The 19614-nt window shown below is 35.7% G+C and overlaps 2 protein-coding genes across 5 annotated transcripts; one reads left to right on the forward strand and one right to left on the reverse strand.

The window, feature by feature from the left end:
• The first annotated feature begins 1429 nt into the window (after positions 1-1429).
• LOC123866891 lies at positions 1430-8479 on the forward strand. Of its 2 annotated transcripts, XM_045908649.1 has the most exons (5): positions 1431-1883; positions 1964-2079; positions 2209-2721; positions 5184-5442; positions 5714-5845. In XM_045908649.1, exons 1-4 carry the CDS (start codon positions 1568-1570, stop codon positions 5421-5423), a joined length of 1185 nt encoding a protein of 394 aa, XP_045764605.1. In that variant the 5' UTR covers positions 1431-1567; the 3' UTR covers positions 5424-5442; positions 5714-5845. The 2 variants fall into 2 exon arrangements, with proteins under 2 accessions (XP_045764615.1, XP_045764605.1); XM_045908659.1 differs by lacking the exon at positions 5184-5442 and having other exon boundaries at positions 1430-1883; positions 5714-8479.
• On the reverse strand, positions 4463-17621 carry LOC123866835 (glycerophosphocholine phosphodiesterase GPCPD1). 3 transcript variants are annotated; one of them, XR_006796268.1, is made up of 8 exons: positions 16266-17621; positions 15707-15932; positions 15052-15261; positions 14471-14593; positions 13472-13606; positions 11465-11611; positions 10300-10752; positions 4463-4478 (listed from the first exon to the last, which is right to left on the reverse strand). XR_006796268.1 is itself a non-coding variant. In XM_045908558.1 (7 exons), the coding sequence occupies exons 1-7, from the start codon at positions 17330-17332 to the stop codon at positions 9497-9499; spliced, it is 1941 nt and encodes a 646-aa protein (XP_045764514.1). In that variant the 5' UTR covers positions 17333-17621; the 3' UTR covers positions 8680-9496. The 3 variants fall into 3 exon arrangements, 2 of the variants coding, with proteins under 2 accessions (XP_045764514.1, XP_045764503.1); XM_045908558.1 differs by lacking the exons at positions 4463-4478; positions 10300-10752 and adding an exon at positions 8680-9529; XM_045908547.1 differs by lacking the exon at positions 4463-4478 and having other exon boundaries at positions 9630-10752.
• Between the last annotated feature and the right edge of the window lie 1993 nt (positions 17622-19614).

Raw genomic sequence — 19614 nt, forward strand, 5'->3', positions numbered from 1 at the left:
AAGGTCGGCGGTTCAAACCCTCCAAACCCGTTAGGTTATCCGACATCCATCAAGCCTTCTGCTTTGAAGAAATAAGCTGAAGCCAACCCTATATTCATTCAAAAGTCTATTTTCAGTGTATCTGATCGTACGTAAGGTTTGGCCCGTGGGTTACCTTGGCGGGATAGGTAAAGGGCGCATTTAGGACTGAATAAGGCGACTAACAGCTATGGGCTGGGGCCTCGAAATTGCTGCTAAATACTTTAGACTTTTTTTCTGTTAAATTAGATTAATCCAGGTCTGTCATATTAAATTTGGAGCTGCCATACTGATATTTTTTGAATTTGCCACGCTTTTCCTGACTATTTTAGCCCATTGCATAGAATAGTAGTTACATATTATAAGTACAGACACATACAAGTACATAGAGGTAGTACCGCTGGGTAATAGCCTTGATTATAGAAGAGAGCCATCTAGTTTTGCTTATTCTTAGGCTACGTACGTAGTACTAGGTACTAGTGTAGTTTTTTGGTAGAGGTAAGGAGCACGGTCTCCATAAAATCTTTGAATATGTACCTTGTTACTTAATTGTATCAATAATAATTAATTAATAAAGGTGCGTTTACACTAGCCAGTGGGCAAATTTTAAAAAGAGCAGTTTTAAAATAGAGAATAAAAATAAGTAACTTCGTAATAATTATGAAGTTACTACGTAAATTGATGAGGTATGGTTTACTGCACTGTCTCTACTCTAATCACTAAAAATATTCCAACTCTGCGTACTTCATTATCAACTGCTGCATGCATACCACACCACTGTCAACGCCTAGCACCTTTTTGGAGGTTTTTAATTTTTAACCCCCGACCCAAAAAGAGGGGTGTTATAAGTGTGTATCTGTCTGTGGCATCGTAGCGCCTAAACGACTGAACCGATTTTAATTTACTTTTTTTTGTTTGAAAGGTGGCTTGATCGAGAGTGTTCTTAGCTATAATCCAAAAAAATTGGTTTAGCCGTTTAAAAGTTATCAGCTATTTTCTAGTTTTCTTGTAGAAAAGAAGGTTAGATAACCCTTAGGTTCATAATATTCAAGTGTCAATTGACAAATGTCAAGCTGTCAAGATGGACGTTGCCTAGATATACATAATTATTTATTTGAAAATGATTTGTCGGGGGTGTTGAAAATTTTTAATTTACACTTGTACCTACTTGTTTTACTGTCTAGAGCTGGACACGTTTTCAAGTTTTCCTCCGAGATCGTGCTCCTGATATGCACTTTTATACCTACCTATTTTTGCCGGGCGATTTCAGTCTCATCTTTCACTAGCCAGACGCTGGGTAATCCAGACTAAAAATAAAGCACAAAAAGGCTAGAACCTAGAACGGAAAACCTAATGTGACCCAATAAAAAAAATAGGATCTCGTGACATTTGTCATTTGTGAGTGACGTTTAAAATCTAAAAAACAAAAAAACATTGGTCTGTGTAAAAAATTGTCTATTTTATCATAATTTGTAGTCATTTTTACATGAATTGGTTTTACAGCAATTATAATTTTAAGAACACGATTAGGCATTAATTTCAACTTAAAATGAATGAACTAGACGATAAGGTGCCTGAAGCAATTGAATCAAATGGTGATATAAACAAAGATAAACCAAGGAAAAATTGGGTGCAATTTGACGACGAGTCTCCGCAAACAAGCAATTTAAAATCAGATTCAAAATTAACTAGTGACCATGTAATAAATGATAGCCCATCAGTGTCTTCGAATGCAACAGTTCCAGCAGTTCTGAAAACCGAAACTGTTCATGTAAACATAGATCGTGGCGACAAAAACATTGAGTCTATGTCGCAGAGTGCTGTGCTGAAAAATATTGAATTCAGAAACGTCCGACATGGTTTCAGTAAGTTTTATTTCGTTTTATCTACCTTTATTATTATTGTAATAATCCTATTACCTTCCTCAATATAATTTTTCATACAGGTAATGGTGACATTATTGTGACCTTGTTGCCTACAAATACTAAATGGCCTTGGATAACAGCAGCCAGATTCCGTCCAGAACTTGTGCCTGAAGAGCTGATGGCTCAAGGTTTGACTGTAAGTTGGAACTTTAATCAGCTGTAAAATGATAATGTAAAACATTGTATTTAGATATTTATATATGATTTTTACAAGGATCTTACAATAATTGTGATTTTCAAAATAAGTAAATTTTGATTGTTTTAGTTGACTGTTGAAGAATATGTCCATGCCATGGAGTTGCTTGTTAACGATGCCCGTTTCACACTTTATAATGTTTGCTACAAGAGAGTTCTAGTTTGTTGGATAACTGTGGCATTTCTTGTGCTCCTCACACTATTGTTTTCTGGTTTGGAAGGGCTCACACTGTTCTCTCTGGGAGTGTTGTGGCTTATTCTCAATGCTATGGCCATCTTTCTTTGCATGTGGATCAAATTAAGACTCTCCAAAGGACTAGAACAGTGTTTGGCGAGTGTCAATAAATTACTAAATAAGCACAAGTTGCTCCTTGCTTTAGACGACAGGGGTAAACTATCATGCCACAAAGTTAACCTTTGCTTTATTTATTTTGACTCTGCACCCTGCATTGCTCATTTACAACAATTCATTGAAAGTGAAGAGGGCAAAACTATAATGCAAGGCTGGGAACAAAGATTGGATGTATCTGCAAGCGATATAGTTATCCAGGGTAGCCAGTCTACGCGATTGTCTAGGAAACAGGTATTTAAATAACATTAAATAAATATAAACTTTTTTATGTAATAAACCATGATGTATTGCAATTATGATATGAGACAGGGGCTATGAATGTGTACATTTATAATATTACAACTAAGCATTTCCTTCAAATAATGGCTTTTGCCCCTTAGTGGAGCATTAAGACTTTAGTTTAGAACTGTTTTTGCTGTGTTCTAATGCTTATTTCTTGCACAATCATTGACAGCTTGTTTCATATTATAAAATACAAATTTTGCGTGTTCCACATGTCATGGGCTTGCGCCGCCTGAACCCAACAGCTTCCTACAACTTGTTTGATGTCTGATCAGTGATCACCTAGTGGGAACACTGCACTTTCCAGTGTGAGGTTGCAGTTGGGATCTACTGACCAATGCCTATCAGTTTTTCGAGCTGTGTGCTGGGCCCATTGACACTTCAGCTTCCTGTTGAGCTATGTCAGTTACTCTGGTCCTCCTTATTCTGATTTGACCACATAGAAAAACTCCAAGCATAGTTCTAAAATACTTACTGTAAACTAGCTTTTGTGTTAATCATTCCATTAAGACAACATATTTTTATTACCATAATAATACCACTTGGCTTGTCAGACTTGGCTAGGACTGCATATTTATTCTTTATTTCCTCTATCTATACAGAGGGCTTCATAACAAAAGGGTGTATATGTGAAATAGATATAACAAAATTAGCTCTATAACCATAGTTGAGGTTTTTATTTACCTTGAAGTTCTAAACCTACCAAGTTCCAAATATCAGCTTTAGCTTCTCTCTGGGCTGGTTTCCGCACTTAAACGTTTCCGTCTGTTGTGCGTGATCAGCTTTAGCTATGGGATGGGTCAGTAAGCCACGACTGAATACCGTGACATATAGGTGTGCACAGTCGTTTGGGATGCGACTTGCAAGATATCTATCGGACATCGGAACTCTCAAGCTACTAATGTCTGATAGTTTGCACAGTTCAGATACCTATAAGTGGCTGCAGTCAGCCGCGTTCGATAAAGTTTCCACATTTATATGTACATAATATATCAGCTAGTTTTGATTTTATTTACATTTTTGTCCGTCCTGTAAAACTGCACTTTTGTTAGGAAGCCCTCGATATTTTAGTGTATTATTAGGACTTCAAAAACGACTACATCTTTGTAAATCTATGAAAGCCATAGACATTATTATTTGTTCAAATGCCATATCCCTAACATTATGATGCTCATGCTTGATATAATAAATAATACTAACATAGTTATTTTGGGAAGGCATTGTTAAAATCTTTCTAACAATACAATTAAAAAGGTTGCCTGGTAGAGATTGCTCCAAGCAATAAGGCCGCCTTTGCACACAATTGTTTTTTTCTGTTTTCTTCTTACTGTGTTGTTATCCTTTACATGTGTTTTTGTGTGCAATAAAGTGTTTCTATCTATCTAATTATCTACTAATAGGTTTTGTGGCTTTTGTATATATTTTATCAGGCCTATATCTCAAAGTGGTAATTAAGAGTTAAAGGTTTATTACACAACTCTGAGTTTGGGAATTCTAATTTGGATTTAAGCTACTTGACTTATGAAGATAATATGAATGGAACCATCCTGGCTGATAAGGAATATAATGTCAGGCCCACTTAGGATTTCTATATTATTCAAAGTAGTGTAATGTACTAATTATTTATTGGACAAAACAGCATGCTTACTAGAATGTTATAAATGAACTTTTTTTTGGGTTCTGTATCAAAATAGTGAGAAAAAGAATGGTAAAAGACTTGAAATATTAAAACTATAATGTCCAATGCTTCATATTTTATTATTGAACTAGAAGATTTTTAGAATATGGGTATAATAATATAATTTTATATTTGTATGTATTGCTTTATTTAATACAATTTTATATTTGTATGTATTGCTTTATTTAATACTAACTGTATTTACTTACTCACGGTGTATTTATTAATATTATATTTCTTTTAGGATTCCGTACCTCAAAAGGAAAAATGGAACCCTTATAAGATCACTTTGTTGTCTGTCTGTCTGTCCGTCCGTCCGTCGTGTCTGTCAAGAAAACCTATAGGGTACTTCCCGTTGACCTAGAATCATGAAATATTGCAGGTAGGTAGGTCTTATAGTACAAGTGAAGGAATAATTCCGAAAACCGTGAATTTGTGGTTACATCATTTAAAAAAAAATTAAAATGTGTTTAAATTTTCAAAGTAAGATAGCTATGCTAAGTGGGGTATTATATGAAAGGGCTTTACCCGTACATTCTGATACAATTTTTATTTATTTTGATGCTCAATAGTTTTTGATTTATCGTGCAAAATGTCGAAAAAAAAATACCAGAGTACGGAACCCTCGGTGCCCGAGTTCGACTCGCACTTGGCTGGTTTTTTGGGTTATTATGTATTTTTATGAATGGTCAAGTAGTATTGTGATGGGTAAGCGAGGCATATAAATGTGCAGGATATGGCAGAGCAAGTGTTCCTTCGATACCTCCAGCGGTGGGGTAAAGACTTCTTGCGACGCCGGCTCGACTGGACGCTAGACGAGGACGGGGGAAATCCCGCGTCGCCGCGCCATTACGCGCACGCGATGTGTCCTTGTCAGTATGTCGAGGAGATATTGAGGAACAAAGAACCCAGAGACACTCGCGCCTGTTGTCCGCCCTGCAACGACTGGCTCAGGCGGCGCGGTCTCGACTGACCAAACCGCCTAATGTTTGGCAAGTCTACATTTTCTTTAAGGTTGAACTATGCAGGAGTGAACGTCACAGAGTACCCGGTCCGTGCAGCGCTGCACACTGGTTGAATAGCGTTTTCAAATTTTTAAAGTCGTATCATGATGTCAGTTAACAATCTGGTAAAACCAATTTTGGGTTTGAAAGTGTTAGATTGGTAACTGTTTTGTGATGTCTTATCCGATATAGTTCGACCCATATAAAATAATGAGTTTCAGCCGTAAATAGTAACTTACATATTTTTGTCTATTTACAGGAAAGGTGCGCTCTTCTATATTTACGTTACGCCGGCCGTTGGGGAGCTTACGCCGTCAAAAAAAAATTAGATCTTTGCAGCGCCGTTCCTGGGCGTCATGGTGACAAGTATGTTTGCCCCTGTCAGTTCATAGAAGAGCACTTGAAAACTAAACCGCCGGCGGGAATAGCTAAGTTTTTCACTTTACCTACTCAAAACATGCAATTATATTAAGAGATATAAATAATTAAAATTAATCCGTCCATTTTGCGAATTCGAAATTCCAAAGCTTCCGTTTTTACATACTACATGATATATGTACATTTATAGTTTTCTTTTAATCATGCTTCCGCTTGTATGAAATGTGATTAACAGTAAGTATAATGATATATTCGATGGTATCTGGAATGTGGCAGTTTTAGATGATTTTGTAAGATTGTCTTTCACTTAACTGCTGATTTTGATGATGTATTATATTTTTTTCTATTGCTAAGTTATGTCTTAACATTCAATATATTTAAGCATCTATTTATAGATATCTAACTTATATTCTCATAACTAATTCATTGAAGTATTTTAGTCATATAGATATTTTGTGTACTTAAGCAATCCTATTGGGACCACTTGGTTAAAATGTTTTATTTTGTTAACTTATTTTATTAATTTTATGGTAGTTTTGTAAGTTTAAAATGTCAAGGGGCCATAAGCAACTTTAGTATTATTTACTGAAGAGATAAAGTCATATTATGTAAAATGATATTGTATCTTGCAATCATCGGTTATATTATATTGTTAGATTTGTTAGTGATGTATTTGTCAAATGTAATATATTTTTTTAGACCATAGTAGGAATAGGTATGTTTTTCAAAAATATAGCACCAACATAATAATCATAATAATATGCCTGCATACAGACTGGCAGTCTCAACTTAATTAATACAAGCATAAATAACTCAAGGAGTTTACCTAATTACTTAGAATTTGTATGCAGCTTTTTAATTTAACTTATCCCCATCTGTGTTGGGTGTTCAAAAGTACTTAATGATAACATTTCAAGCTAATAAGGGAACATATTTATTTTATTATCTTAATTGATGTTATCATTATATGTAAAATTAAAATATAGCTGTATAATCACAACTGGTATTAGGGCTCCATCAGACGCAAGCGAGCATAATATAATGCAAGCGTGTAGTACGTCTAATGGAGCCCTTACGCGACTGATCGATTTATTATCATCACCCAGTCAGTATTGATTTACATTTCGAATCTAACGCTAATTTTATTTATTTTATATTTTATCATTATTTAAAATTTTACTTTTCTCACATTTTTATATATTCACAGTTAAGTATTTACAAAATATAGTTGGGGGCACCTAATAACATATCAGTATCAGTTGCACAAATAATATAATTAATTACGCACAATATGTACTTATATTTTATTTCAATATTAGCTATAATTTCAACTAAATATAGATACTTCATGTCTTGTAATAAATAAATATTTACAATAGTCATCTGTGTCTGGCAAGTAGGTACATTATGATTTATCTGCTACACTTTTAAAACATATCAGATTGTGGAATTTGTCTACAATTTAGGAATTTATATGATATAGATCTAAGCCAAAGCTCAATATATGTTTGGAAATCTTATTAAATATAAATATATTTTCTTAAATTTATTATTAGCGATGATTAAATTAGTTACCTTAGCATAATAAATTATGTGTATCAACTTAATACTGCACTGTTTAACACACACAATCACTTATTTAATTTTAAAATATTATAACTTCAAATAAGACAAGTATATTACAGTATTTTAAATTGTACTTTGAAACCAATACCTAATCTTATATTCCATAGGTTAATATTAACTTCAAATACATACATAATAATATAGTATAAAGCTATGGTCGCTAAGTTGCTCGCCTGTTGCTTAATTGATTTTATCGGCATTTATAAATTCGACATCCTTATCTCTTATCACTCACTGGAATTTTATCGATATTTCGCGCTTATTTCACTAATCGATTGTGAGGCGAGACCCAACGAATATGTGAACATGCACTCGCCACTCGTGCGAATATGTGAGTGCACCTTTGAAATTTAATATTGTACTAACATATGTGGATTCATCTTTAATAGCTGACAAACATTGTTATGTAGGTATTTAGTCCTAACATAACTTAAAATTGACATCTTTTTCAATGTTTGGGCAGAGCTCAGAATATTTGATTTAGTAACTGTTTTGAGATCTGGGTCCCAATTATAAGGGTGAGTTTTCGCTGAAACGGGCGGAGGCGTGTTCAATAGATCAATTCAGGTTATTGTTTAATAACTTGATAATTTTATCACGTCATCTCTCAATAATTCGATTGGCTGCATACACACGTCCTCGCATCGCTTCAGTGAAACAGAATACATTAAAGCTACAGTCTGTAAATATAGCCTAGGTAGGCTTGCATCGTCCTCGACACCGCATCTCAGGCTTAAATCTAGGCCAAAACACATTTGCGCTATGCTGGCCGGCTCCAGTGCGTTAGGACCTAAAAGCGTATTTTGACTTGTTAAAATCTATAGAGCGCACTTTAAATTTGCTCAGTCTTAAGATTCAGTTAAAACGAGACAGATTACGTAGACGAGACAGACAGAGTACGTAGTCGAAATTCCTCGAACACGTACGAAACGATTTGCTTCCTCTTTCCTAATTCGAACCGCTAGGATATGGAACGCCCTTCCGGCGTCAGTTTTCCCTTCCACCTATAATATGGGTACCTTCAAGTCAAGAGTGAATAGGCAACTTCTAGGCAAGCGCGCTCCATCTTAGGCTGCATCATCACTTGCTGGCAGGTCTGATTGCAGCCAAGCGCTAGTCTATATAATTAAAAAAAAAAAAAAAGATTTATGCTAGTGGTATAATGCTGTCTCGTTTTAACAGTGTCTGAAATTGAGCAAAGTCAAAATGCGCTCTATAGATCTCGGCCTTAAGTTTCAGTTAAAACGAGACGGATTTATGCCAGCGATATAATGCTGTCTCGGAGCAAAGTCAAAGTGCGCTCTATAAGATCGCAACTTCATATTATATACTTATATTTAAATATTGCGGAATTTCACAATTCACACTGCATGCAGCACTCAGCAGCTGCAAAAATCAGATATATAGGTATTATATGTTTAAAGAGAAAGTTACAATAATATGTACAGAATGCAGCTATTTTTGATTTATCCCTAGACTAAAAATTATTACCAATGTGTTTATTATTCTCAAACAGAATTATTATGTATTATTAAAATAACAGGTAGCTGAATGTTGTGATTTCTTGTAAAACATTCCGTCCTTTACTCGAAGTATTTACACATTTTATACATCATATTAGTCATTAACAAAATATACAAGTATTTAATAAACTCATTTAAGTTGAAATTATTGGTCTTTTTATTTACTAAGTACTATAATACCCAAATATGTGTAGTAACAATAACGGGCATTCTACTTAGCATATTATGGTGTTCATTATGGTATGACACTGTACCTAAAAAGTAATGTGTGGATATGAGTCATAAAAAAAATGTAATTTGATGCAAACAATACTTCACAGAGGCTTATGATTAACGAAAAATCCAAAAGCGTCCTATATAGATGCAAGCGAGGAAATTGATTCTTTTAGGTAGGTACTTAATGATAAAGTGAGGATATAAAAATGCTAGCTCATAGCTCTTTTACAAGCAGGCGAAGGACTTGTTCAAACAAACTGTTAGCAATAAAAAGTTTAGAATAAAATTTATTAGTACCTTCATTCTTCGGATTTAGATGGAACTGCGTTGTCCTTTGGCACAGACATGTCAAATTTTTAATACTTAGTACAACTTCGAATTACGAGATAATTAAAACGCTTGTTTGGGGTGGTAATACTTATATTTCAATGAGAAATTGTAGAAGATACGAAAAATAATTGTTTATCTATTGTATATAATATTGTACAAAATTTATCCAATATCACAGTTATAAATTAATACAAATCCTTATAAACAAAACTACAAAGTTGGCATCTATTGGCAATTATAAAATAAAATATAGAGAACATATTCCTGTAAAATGATAGTAGATTTTGATCGTATAACATCTAAACTGGAATAAAAGATGAAACAGGTTCCAATGACATCGATGTTCCAATGGAATAAAAACATTAACAAACTTATTTGATATACATATATTATGTATTTAATTACAATACGACATGATATTCAATTACATACAAATACATTACTTTGTTTATTGTTCATTGGTAACTGTTAACTTTCATATCGTGAAAAGTAAGTATTTTTAAAGGATATTTTTTCTAACAGTCTATTTGTCTTTTTATCATAAGTTATCTACAACAATATTTTTTTCTATAAATATATTAAATATGAAAATTACAATACAAGGTTAAAGGCAGATATCTTATAAAGTTATAATACTCAAACCTATACCACATCAATAAAAAAAGTTAGATAATAATATGACAATTTTAATAATTTGTCTTTATAGGAATAAAAATTATAATATAATACTAGAAGGTGATAATTGAGCTAAGTCGAGTGAAGAAATTGAGCAAAGTGAGAAAAATAATCTAAATCCTAGTTCTATTTACTCGTATTTCTAAGCGTAATAAATTCGTGGGTTACAACTTTACAAGTCGTCTACGCGCGATTTCTTCGGAGAGCCCTTGGCCGTGTCGCCCGCTGGGAACAGGCCCTTGAACGTGCCGCGCTGTTCCTTCACTTGAGACTCTTTGTCTATGCTCATAATGAGGTCTCGGTTGCGCTTCAAGCTCCTGTCGGCGGGGTCGTCGCGGATGTCGATGGAGGAGGCGAGCGACTCGAGCGAGGTGACGGTGGAAGGCGCGCCCGCGGCGCGGCGCGCGGACAGGTCGAGGAAGGGGCGCGCGGCCGGGTCGCCCGCGGTGTGCGTGGACGACGACGCGTCGCTGAGCGGCAGCGCGTCGAGCGCGGCCTGGCGCATTATCTCGCGCTGCGACTCGCGCGCCTCCATCAGGAATATGCTTTCCTGTTGTATAGTGCCACAACTTTATAGGTCTAGCGTTCAAAGTCGGCCGCATTATCGGAAATCAAAAAAAAAATTCTAACGCGCCAGAAGGCATTTCATTCTATATTTGTCACTGTATACTGTCGCATCGGTTTTCTGCTTCACAATAAGTGTGACAAAAAAAATTCTAATAGACAACTTCTAGATGAGACGTTAGCTGCCCAGAGTCGGTTGACGTAAAGATGTTCAGGAAGTCCGTTTGGTTTATGTTTGGACTTTGGAGTATACATACGCGTATCTACACATTATTTTAGTACGACAGATATTCGGGCTGAGATCTATAGAGAATAGAGCGTACTTTGACTCTGCTCAGACTTAATTGTAGTTAAAACGAGATAGATTTATGCTAGGAATATAACGCTGTCTCGTTTTAACAATGTCTTAAGTCTGAGAAAAGCCAAAGTGCGCTCTATAGATCTCAAAGTCAGTCTCGACAGCATCTGGGCAAACGCTTAGCCGCACATTCCTACTAATGACAACAACCCAGGCTGGGCGGGCTTCATGAAACAGAACATCTTCAGTTACAGCCACCTTTAATTTTATAAAATTTGTGTAGTCCACGCGGACGAAGTCGCGAGCATAAGCCAGTTGATATATGAAAAAAAAGTATATATAAGTTGCTTGTGCTTTATTGTAGCAGTGCATATTGGAAAAGTGTATAAAATAATCATACCTTAACTTCTTTAGTGCTGTATTGATCGAGTTTGTCGTATATCACAGCATGCAAACCCATCTCCTTGAGTTTCATTATTGTGTCCCTGTCATTGTTGTCATCTCCCCAGCAGAATATGACTAGACCAGCGTCCTTTGCTAGCTTCACCTAAAAAAAGATGTTATACTCTACCGATGTTGTACAACCAATGTTAGCACATACCACCATCTTTAGGTTTCCATACCAGAAGTGTGCCAACGGGACCTTATTACTAAGATTCCGCTGTCCGTGCGTCCATCGGTCTGTCAGCAGGCTGGTAACCCTAATAGGTAGAAACTTGAAATTTTCACAATATGTGTATTTCTATTGCCCTTATAAACAACAAATAATAAAAATTACCGCCAAGAAAATTAAAAAAACCGGTCAAGTGCGAGTCGGACTCGCGCACGAAGGGTTCCGTACCATCGTAGCTAACACTTATGTAAAACAGTGCAAGTTAATGGCGGAATCATCATCTAAATATTATTTACTGAATTATTTTTTTGTGATGTAACCACAAATTCTGGTTTTAGGATTTTTTCTTGGCTTGTGCTAAAAACGTACCTATCTGCCAAATTCATGATTTTAGATCAACGGGAAGTATCCTATAGGTTTTTTTGATAGGCATACGACAGAAACACAACAAAGTGATCCTATAAGGGTTCCATTTTCCTTTTAAGATACGGGACCCTTAAAAAAATTAAAAAAGTGTTATTTCTTGTACGATGGTACGGAACTCGAGTCCGACTCGCTTTTTTATCGTGTGCGTGTCCATCGATTTTCCAAAACCATCATAAGATTACGTTATCATGTTACATGTATTCGTATATTAAAAACCAATATTGAAGAGACATAAGCTTATATATCGAACACCTGCCTAATCCAGAGAGCCGTTTATTATGATGTCGTTACTCACTTTCATAAAATAATATAAAATACTAGATGATACCCGCCCGCGACTTCGTCCGCGTGGATTTAGGTTTTTAAAAAATCGCTTTCCGGAATAAAAAGTTGCTTATGTCAATTTCCGGGATGCAAGCTAGCTTCGTACCAAAATTCATGTAAATCGGTTAAACTGTTGGGCCGTGATAAACTAGCAGACAGACAGACCATTATACATAATTCTCTACTTGTTTAGTTAATATTATTGTCTATAATTATCTATTTTGTTTGGAGTTTGAGTTACGAATTTACGATTATGGCTCGGTAACTACTGTTTTCGAAAAGTCGAAGCTTTCATTAGCTCAACAATTTTTCAAATCCATTGAGTTAATTAAAAACTTTTTAATAGGTCCATAAAAGTTTTGGGGGCTGATTAAAAAGTTCATGTTTTCAGAATTCTAATACTTATGGTATCTGAAGCAAGAAATATTTATGTAAAAAGGAAACAAAAAAAAAAATTGGAATGTGTCAATCAATTAGCATCAGTTCTGGTAAATAATTCCCAGGTGGTACTGACATATCCGCTTGGCTCAACGCAGCGTGCCAATATGTACCTATAGTCCCCCATTCTAAAACAAATTGCAATCGCGTGACTTCGAATAACAATGCCAATTTAAATTGCGATTATGCATTTAAGCCCGTGCCCGTCCATCAACTATTACGAGCATTTAATTTTATTGAGCGATCAAAGAATCTATTGGCTGATGCTCGTGATTTCAGCTGTATGGATTTAGGTTAACAATAGTTTAATTATAAATATTTCAAATAAATCTTCGATTAAAATATTCTTTTGTGACACATTACCTACTAAAAAAAAGAAAAAAAAAAAATGAAAACATACATAACCAAAATACAACATATTCAATTTTTCACCATCCGATGGTACGCACACTAGGTAATCCTGTATCGTGGGAATATGAAGTTTTGCTTACTGGTTAAGGTACTTGCCTAAGAACCTAATGACTTACACAATAACTTTCAAACAATATACAAAATATGCTTGCAGCTTCAGTAAAACTGACGGTAGGTGGTGCTGTTTATTATTACCTGTGTAGGATCTCTAAGCAAGTCCTCGGTGTGCGCCACGATGCCTAAAATATCGGAGCTGATGGCGTTCTGTACGGCCGCCGGCACCGACAAGCAGCGAGGGTCGCGGTACGGCTGATATTTCTCTGTAACACCCTGAAAATGTGCATTTTTAACATGCCTTGTTCCTTCTGTACCAGTTTACCTTCAGAACATTTTTTTTAAACTCATGTTACTATAACAAGAGACGTTTGTAAGTTGTTTTGCAATTTATACTATAAAAATGAGAGAAAGTATACAGTGAGAAACTGATTGGCAACGTTGGCATCCTGATCCAATCTAATTGCACGAAATGTTTTGCTCAATATCTCTAATATGAATCATTCACGGGCGTTTTTACGGGTTGACCTGGGTAGAACGACTTGGGTAGTTTGACATTGTTCTACAAAACTTGTTTCCACATTACGATGACATCACAGTCGTAATCAACATAAACAGAAATATGGCGCCAAATAAAGTTGAGTCAGCAGAATTAAAGTTATTTGTGATGTGATAGATCGACATCAAAAGAGTTGCAGCCAGCTACTGGATTCAGGTGGTGCAAGAGTGTATAAATCCTTACAAAGGACTTTTGTCCAGCAGTGAGTGTCTATCGTTAGATAATGATAATGATGATATTGATGCAATTTATTATGCAAATTCAAGGTTTTAAGAATGTATGCAAAACTATTCATAGAATTATGCAGAAAGTGGAAATTTGTAGAAACGAGATAGAATGTTTTTAAGTCCCTCGAAACAGTCATGATTAGGTGTTTTCAAGCTATTCGTGTATTGCCACTCTTTAGCTGAAAATGCATGCAATTGCTTTGTTACCACGTATATGAAAGGCTAAATCAAACTAGCAAATTAAATCTATCTAGTTCTATGTATGAAAAAAAACAGTTTCTACTCTCAACAATTTTGGCTAACTTGTATCCAGAAAAGAGATAACACTTTGTTTATACAAAGCAGTGTACGTACCACAGTTAGAAACATGACTGGATATTTGTTTTGTTTGTTGCGGACCATGGTGCAAATGTCTGGATTGAAACAGGAAAGGACAATCCGACGCTGGCCTGCATGTTTCAAAACAACTTCCAGAACCTGTAAATACAATATCTTATAAATCAATCTGAATTTTTGTCAAACTTGCTGTCAGTATTTAGTAGTTAATTTAGAATGCAACTGTTTAAAATTGCAAAATTGACAGTGCTGCTAATCCATACTAATATTATATCCATACTTAATATTATAAATGCGAAAGTGTGTCAGTCTGTCTGTCTTTCTGTCTGTCTGTCAGTCTGCTACGTTTTCACGGCCCAACAACTGAACCGATTTTAATGAAATTTGGTACAGACTTGGGATACATCCCGGGGAAGGACATAGGCTACTTTTTATCCCGGAAAATTGAAAAGTTCCTACGGGATTAAAAAAAACCGAACTCCACGCGGGTGAAGCCGCGGGCATCCTCTAGTTCTGTATAAAGTAGGCATCTAATTACCTCGTATATGCACACACACACACCCACACAAACTGGTATATAGATATCTTTAGTTTATTACCTTGTCAACATAAGTGTTCATATCAAAAGGGTTGTTCAACTCAAATGTACCATCTTTAAGCTCCATTGTCCACTTCAGTTCAATATTAAAGCCCACATGTTCATCTAAAGTCTTCAATGCTTCTTCTAGAGTGGGGAAGGGTTGGTGCTCTTCTAAATCCTCATCAAAGAACAAAATTTCATGGTTGCGCCCCTCAACTAGGTGGTAAACCTGTAAAGATGATTATTGTATATCAAACAATAAATTACTATACCTACTACTTTTCATTTACACATAGTAACTGAAATTATGACTGAAACGAGTGATTTGGATATTACATTTTCCTCTTAAAAATAAATTGTCTAAAAGTGGTAAACATAATATGACTTTATATTAAATATTAATAAACAAATACTACAAACAGATCTTAATGTAAAAATTTACTCACTGGCCTAAGAAGTACTGTAAGAAATGCTTAATTTTTTATTAGTAAGATGTTAATTTTACATAATTGTAGTGTCTGTAATTTAAAAGCTATATGATCAGTGACTATAAAAGAACTTGGCAATATGAATTAAATGATTTCTGAGATCATGAACATATTTGGGGATTTTTTTATAATGAAATATTAAAAAAAACAGCATTTACAGTACAGTGTGGCTAGGTCGCATGATACCTTCAGTTTCTGGAGATGCTCCAAGGTCAAGTCTTTGACTGGCAATTCAAGCATCTCAGTGAAGTCAACCTCCTTTTTTCTTTTCATTGAAATACACACATGAAAGTCATGATATATGACAGGTATCATGTCTTTACTGAGCTGCACATCAAATTCCAGCATGTCTGCCCCGCTGGCAGCTGCTTTTTTAAGGGAAGCTATTGTGTTTTCACGAATGGCATTTCCCCTGAAATGTTTAAAACTAGAGCACAAAACTACCAGGGCTTGCCTGTTTCATTAGCATATACATCATTGCTGATAGGGAACAAATCCCTACTAATATTATAAATGTAAAAGTGTCTGTTTGTCCCTTAATCACACCACAATAGAGTAATAGATTGACATACTACCAGTGTGACATACTACCTGGAGTGTGGCTATTTTTATCCCAGAAAATCAAAGAGTTCCCATATGAATTTTAAACCAAAATCCACACAGGTAAAGTTGAGAGTACCATCTAGTAAGAAATGATACAATATTAGCCAGTAAATATAATTAGTGTTATTGGATGTATGCTTACTCTTTTGTTTTAAAACTAGCACCTAAGCCTCTATGCCCAACTTCCAGTCCTGTCCAAGTTGGATCCCAATGTTTTGCATAAGATACATCCAAGCTACAGAGGCTATCTTCCATGGGGCAAATTATCAGATATTCAAAATTAACAGTGCCCAGAGGTCGGTGTTTTACATTACATGTGACAGGCAATTCCAAAGAACCTTCGGAAGGTTTAAACATATTAGGAAGGACATAGGTGTACCCGATGTGGCAAGGAGGGTCTTCTATAGAAGCTCGAGTGCTATATGAGTAGAAGTCTATCAAGTATGCGAGGCCCTTTGGGTTAGGAGCAAATACATTGACCAAGAGGACTCCATCTGGTTTATACTCTCTACCAAACTGTTCCTGAGGCTGCAACTGGCAAATGGTAGGGTCATTATCGAGAGTCGCTACCTCCACATACACACCCATTGGAACTTCTACATCCGTTATGTCTGTACTCAAAGACGAATCTTCGACATTAGGCTCCATTCCAAAAGATAACTGCACAGGTGTAACTTTTATGTTCATGAGCCTGCCATTAAGTCGGCTCTTCAATTTCAATGGATTGTTCATAAATTTAAGCTGAACTAAAGTTTGTATTGTGAGCCATCCTCTACTGACCCTGTGTTTGCCATCATATTCACCAAACACATCACTAACAGGTTCAAGAATATTTTCTTTGATAACTCTTGGATGAATATGAGTTTCCCATCGGCGCACAATTATATCATTGTTCTCTTCGTTTATAAGACATATGGCGTAGCGATAGAAGACATCACAGGTATTTGGAATGACTACAGTTTTCATCCATAAGTCCTTTTCTTCTATATAATCGAGCACAACACATTTCCTGTAATTCCATTCGCCGAGCTCGGTGGTGCTTCCTGTTATGACTACCTTTTCCTTGGCTCCAATGTTCGGCACGAATACACTGAATTCCCAGTTCTGGGACAAGATTTCCGGTAGTTCAGATTGAATTTTTAGAGACATATTTTTTGGAACTTTAATTTTTTGCTTTTTACTATCTGTTAAAAAGAACCAACGTTGCATAATCTGTTACTCGACAAATAGAAATTTTTGCCAATATTACACGTAGCAAAAATGTTATTTTCGAAATCTATCATGTGCTATGATCACAAAGGGAATCAAACAAATAAAATACATTATCGATAAGTTTAAGAATTGATCATAATTATTATTATTCATAGCACTTCTGTGATAGCACTGATATGAATTTGGTAAGCAAATGTTTTTGATTTTGTTTTATTCAAAAAAAACAAACAATGCGAACAAGATTTTTCATTTCACCAAACCAAAAAACCAACCCTGTGCCATCAACCATGCTATGGCAACTTAAAGCTACGGGAGTCTAAGACTTTTAGCAGCGCCATCTATGAAAAGGATAGGCTACAAAAATATGACGGATTACGCAGTGTTACTAGACTAAAATATACAATTACAAGATGGGAATTTGTACAAGTATTTTGGATATTGGACAATGGGAATTTGTACAAAAATCATCCTTATTAATTAATTTATCATTGAATGATAGAAAAAACACACAAAAAATATGTCCTGTTAAATAAATGTACCCTAAACTCATTTTTGGCTGTAATGATATAGAGTAATTTATTGTTCTTTGCTGATGCCCTATGTAAAAATGGTCATATTTAAGTTTAGTAATATGGCATTACTTTATTGCAAATGGCTGCGTATGAGTTTCAAGTCGCTCGTATTAAACTTTTGCAATAAAATTCTGTATGTCCTGTCCTGTCCTGCCCGGCTAGCATGGGCAGTAGATAAAAATTATATCCACTGATTTCTATGACATCAGTGGATATAATTTTTATCTACTGCCCATGCTAGCCGGGCAGCTAAGTACAATTTTATTTGAGTAGGTACTACCAAAGACTACAATATTATACTAGGTATAGACAGGCAACATGGGTTCTGTCGGGTTCTATGGGCGGTCCTTTCGAGTGAGCGCCATCTAGTGTTTGTCTAGGCAAAACTTTGCCATATCGTATATATAGCTACCTATAGGTAGAGCTATAGAATGTAGTACCTACTCAAATAAAATTGTACTTAGCTGCCCGGCTAGCATGGGCAGTAGATAAAAATTATATCCACTGATGTCATAGAAATCAGTGGATATAATTTTTATCTACTGCCCATGCTAGCCGGGCAGGACAGGACAGGACATACAGAATTTTATTGCAAAAGTTTAATACGAGCGACTTGAAACTCATACGCAGCCATTTGCAATAAAGTAATGCCATATTACTAAACTTAAATATGACCATTTTTACATAGGGCATCAGCAAAGAACAATAAATTACTCTATATCATTACAGCCAAAAATGAGTTTAGGGTACATTTATTTAACAGGACATATTTTTTGTGTGTTTTTTCTATCATTCAATGATAAATTAATTAATAAGGATGATTTTTGTACAAATTCCCATTGTCCAATATCCAAAATACTTGTACAAATTCCCATCTTGTAATTGTATATTTTAGTCTAGTAACACTGCGTAATCCGTCATATTTTTGTAGCCTATCCTTTTCATAGATGGCGCTGCTAAAAGTCTTAGACTCCCGTAGCTTTAAGTTGCCATAGCATGGGTACTACATTCTATAGCTCTACCTATAGGTAGCTATATATACGATATGGCAAAGTTTTGCCTAGACAAACACTAGATGGCGCTCACTCGAAAGGACCGCCCATAGAACCCGACAGAACCCATGTTGCCTGTCTATACCTAGTATAATATTGTAGTCTTTGCCATCAACCATCACCGATACCACCTAGATAACACACTATATAAGGATACCACCACCGACCAGAAACAAAAGGATACGGTCACAGACCACAGCCACAGACCATACAGACTGACACAGTAGGTATATTATCTATGACTGCCACCACCACAACCACAGACGGACACCACAAGAGCATGACAAGAGCTGATGAGGACTTCGTCTGTGGTGGCGTTTGCTGGCGCGCGTGTTGTGACTTTTTGGAGTGTTTTTTTTTGTTAAAACTGACTGGAAAGCGCTCTAAGGGGGTGCCGTGCGTATGTCGGTGAGCGCCGGCACAGACGGGGTCCATACTTGTATAGTTTAACTAACTTGTCACAAATAACTACAAACTTGACATTGGCTAATCATAGTAAAAGCCAGACGAGAGAGAAAAAAAAAAGAGCTGATGAGCCTGATCACAGACCAAGCCTGATGATGGCCTGATGACTCTTTACAAGGTTGCCAGAGTACGAAGCGTATGAAATGCCACTTTTTGATTATTCTCGTAACCTTTGTACCTATTTTTGGTC

This window comes from Maniola jurtina, chromosome 1 (assembly GCF_905333055.1).
Source record: "Maniola jurtina chromosome 1, ilManJurt1.1, whole genome shotgun sequence".
Taxonomy (NCBI): domain Eukaryota; kingdom Metazoa; phylum Arthropoda; class Insecta; order Lepidoptera; family Nymphalidae; genus Maniola; species Maniola jurtina.